Source organism: Halyomorpha halys, unplaced genomic scaffold (assembly GCF_000696795.3).
Source record: "Halyomorpha halys isolate HHAL.00 unplaced genomic scaffold, Hhal_1.1 Scaffold505.1, whole genome shotgun sequence".
In the NCBI taxonomy this organism is placed as follows: Eukaryota; Metazoa; Arthropoda; class Insecta; order Hemiptera; family Pentatomidae; genus Halyomorpha; species Halyomorpha halys.
The window spans coordinates 346325-350164 of NW_027114634.1; the positions used below are offsets into that span (position 1 = coordinate 346325).

The following is a 3840-nucleotide window of genomic DNA, read 5'->3' on the forward strand; positions in this document are numbered from 1 at the left end:
ATAATTTAAAAAAAAAATAAATAAATAATTTTCTGTAATTTTTTTTAAATTAGTGCGTCTTATTTTTGGACTTAAGTGATTAGGGTGATTGAATGAAGCATCCTGTATACACATAAATATAATATATTATTAACAATACAATATATAATATTTTTTAAAAAAGTTGAGATAATTATAACAATACCTGCCGTTTGAATGATATTATGTATGATTTCCTTAGGAACAGGATCGGAACTAAAAAAGCGGACAGTTCTCCTTTTGTTCATCAGATCGTAAAACTCTTGAGAACGCTTCTGGGACTCTTCTATCGGAATCCGTTCGAACTGAAACGGGATGTGCTTCAAGTCGACTGGCAGTGCAGGTACTACGTCCGGATTAGAGTCATCTTCCATGCTCTCAAGCTCATCCAGTTCGTCCAGGAGATCTGAAGCAAAAACAGAATGTTATGATTCCATGTCCAATGAAACATCTTCATGAGCTGCCTTTGGACAGCGGTATCGTAACAGAAATAGTTGAAAGTTAATTCTATTAGGCTCCCTCTATCATGCTCATAGACTCGAGGTGAGGTCTGTTAAAATCATGTTATATCATTATCATGGTAGTTGGAAATCCAATTGTTTTGATCATGGATAAAATGAAATATTGCTGTAATAAGAATAACTGGGCAATTTCCCAATAACATTATTGATGCTTATGGCACTGATTAATATTTTTATCTCCTTGTATGGAATATTATTAATCTATTTTATTTGGTTCAAAATACATTTTAAGTTGAAACTTAGTAAAAATTAATTTTTATTATAAGTGTTACGGCGGGTAGGGGTTCAGAAGAAACCTTTACTAGCCCAACCGTGAAAAGAAAAGAAATGGTCGAATTTTGTTATTTTTTATTTTCAAACAAGTAAACATAATTAAAGAAACCAAAAAATATATAAACTAGAAGGAAAAAAGGAAAGCTTAATAATATTACAAAATGAAAATAATTGAACACAAATAATATACAAACTAGAAAAAAAATAAATCTTAGAACTATTACAAAATTAAATTAATTAGACAAAAAGAGAGAAAAAAAAGTCTTATTTCACCGGTGATTGGTGGGGCCCCTGTTGAGGTTTTTCTGAGAGGATGTTCTCGCGGAAGTAGGGACGTAAGGGACGCACGTCCGCCCGCCTTGTCCTCTTGGAGGATGAGTTGAAGTCCGCCCGCCGTGGCTAAGATGATTCAGCTGTCGAAGATGAAAGAGACGATACGTGTGTGCGGTGAGACGTTAAGAAGTAGTCTGACTATTTGCAGTATAAAAACAAAAGAAAAACATATGCCTTTTGAAACAATAAAAACATATGTTGTACTGTCGATTTTCATTTCGTTAAATTGATATGCTGGCCGCAACATACCGCCCGCCTAAAATTTGTTAAAAATTTTAAATTGGCATTGATGGGGTTAAGGAGAGCTAGTTTGACCTCTGGTAGATTGTACTCCTAAATGAAGGTTTCGGCCCACTTGGCCTTTCAATTTTAAACCATGCAGTTCAGATCCGTCAAAAGTGTTGCTTACTAGTTCCGACGCTTAAAGTTCTCTAGAGCTGCAGTCTGAAGAATTATCTTCTGATTTTATGTGGGAATCCAGTGAGAGCGGTTTGTAATTTCCAAAATTTGGATGATGCGGTAAGCGTTCATACGCTCAGTAGGTTTCCTCAGCCATCGCAGTACTATAGTCAAATCTTTAAAGAAAAATGAGCATCTCTCAGTTCTAGCCAGGTTTTGACTTTGTGGCGGAATTTCAATAAGCGTCATAGTAAAAAAGAGCACACCATTCCGCCCGCTTAAAATTTCAAATTTATCTTGTATCAGATAAATTAGGTATTTAATACCACAAGGAATGCTGCCTATAGAAAACCGCTAAAATCATGGGAAAGCGCGAAGTGTAAGACAAGGTATGAAGATGATATGTGAACAACTGAAGAATGATTCGAGTAGTAGGAATGACGAGAGTAAAGGACAGAAGACGGATTAATTTTATGAGATGTACCGTGTATATGCAAAGTAATTTTGTTGTGGGACATCTGAGACGACAATATAATGAAAAAAAATAAAGATTGTGAGAAGCACACAGAAATATTATGGGGAACTTAATTTCGATGAACATTGCAACCTTCGCATAACCACTTAGGAAAATAATCGGCTCCCTACGTTCCCCTGGTTATGATGACCGAGTTGGGCGGTTGCGATGGCTGATAAGCAATGTGTTCACCACTTAACCGAAGGAAATATATGATTTTCCTTTTCAGCTGAAGGGCCTCTTCAAGAGTTACGTAGCGAACAGGAGGAAGGCGGTAATTCATTGAGTACCACTTGGAGGTTAGGAGCGGCAGTACATCATCTCGTGGACGATGAAGTCCTAACGCAATTTCGTTTGTATGGTGAGGATCTGATGCAGCTAGGTGTCTAGGTCTATGAGTTTTGAATTCAGAAACACTAATGAGGAGAAGTTTTTGATCACTGAGTAGGGACCTCTTGGGGTTGAGACGTAAAGAACCATTTCGGAGAAATGTAACTTCTAACAAAATATGGTTACATTTATTAAGATCAGATGAAGCTGAACGATCTGATCTCAAAGAAGAGGATAAGTGCTGTGAGTGATTTTGCATGAAGGTGACATTGAACGAAATGTCATTAGTTTTATTAGTGTTTAGTGGAGTAGGCAGTTTAGATCTTGGGATTTCAGGCTGAGGCAGGTGGGTAGGTTCAGGTTGACCACCAATTGGGGACCTCTTGGAGGTGCGCCGCAATTGTGAGGAAAATGGAAGACAATTATTTACTAGCGAAATGTCGCTAGCATGACTAGAATCTGACGCAGCTGGGCGCTTAGATCCTGGAGTTTCGTCTTGGACGAAAATATTTTCTAATGAAATGTCGTTAGATTTATTAGGATCAGACGTAGCGGTACAATCTGACGTTAGTGATTCAGGCTCTTGGAGCCCAGTAGGACCATGAGGACTGCTAAGAGACCCCAAAGAAGAGGGTAACTGTTGTGAAAGATTTTGTATGGAGGTAACTTCCAACGAAAGGTTAATAAGTGGCTCTGACACAGCTGAACAGACAGAATGATTTTTGTGGAAGATTGAGGAAAGATTGATTTGTGATACCGAGTGAAGATAATTGATATGAGCCTTTAAAGCTGCAGAGGCAAGAGGACCCACAGGAGTGGGGTTCATGTAATGTTCATAGATGGCAAGACCTTCATAATAATATTCCTGCACGGATTTAAAGAGGGAAAGATCTTTGGTTGGAAAGAGGTCTGAAACATTTGATTCGGAGCACAGGTCTTTAAGGGAATCGTAGGTCTCGCTAAAAGAAGTGTAACAAGGTCTGAGTTCTGAGTACATACCTTTGAATAAGAATAATTTTTCAGGTTCTTTTGCAATACCACGCCCTTGTGAAATAAATGTTTTAATTTGGCATAAATAGAAATTTAATTTCTCTTTAAGTTTTTCAAATTGAATTTTGATATTCCCTGGTATTTTCTTCGTCATTTTGGCGAATAATATAAATGGGAAAGAGACTGAAAGATAGAAAAACGAAATTAATTAATGGCGGAATGGAGTACCTTACAAAATATTTTTTTTTGTATAAAAAATAACTTTAAAAAAAGATGAAATAAAATGAACAATAACAAAATTCGACAACCGGAGGACCATGAGAAAAAAAAATAAATAAGAAAAATATCCGGCCCGGATGGGACCAAATGTTACGGCGGGTAGGGGTTCAGAAGAAACCTTTACTAGCCCAACCGTGAAAAGAAAAGAAATGGTCGAATTTTGTTATTTTTTATTTTCAAACA

General features: G+C 36.9%; 1 protein-coding gene across 1 annotated transcript in view; it reads right to left on the reverse strand.

Annotated features, from left to right (window-relative positions):
• Iyd (Iodotyrosine deiodinase) overlaps positions 1 to 3840 on the reverse strand; it is an 18400-nt gene that overhangs the window by 9174 nt on the left and 5386 nt on the right. Inside the window, exon 3 of the mRNA XM_014425324.3 lies at positions 185 to 424. Coding sequence (XP_014280810.1) covers positions 185 to 424 — 240 coding nt within the window. The remainder of the gene's footprint in view (positions 1 to 184; positions 425 to 3840) is intronic.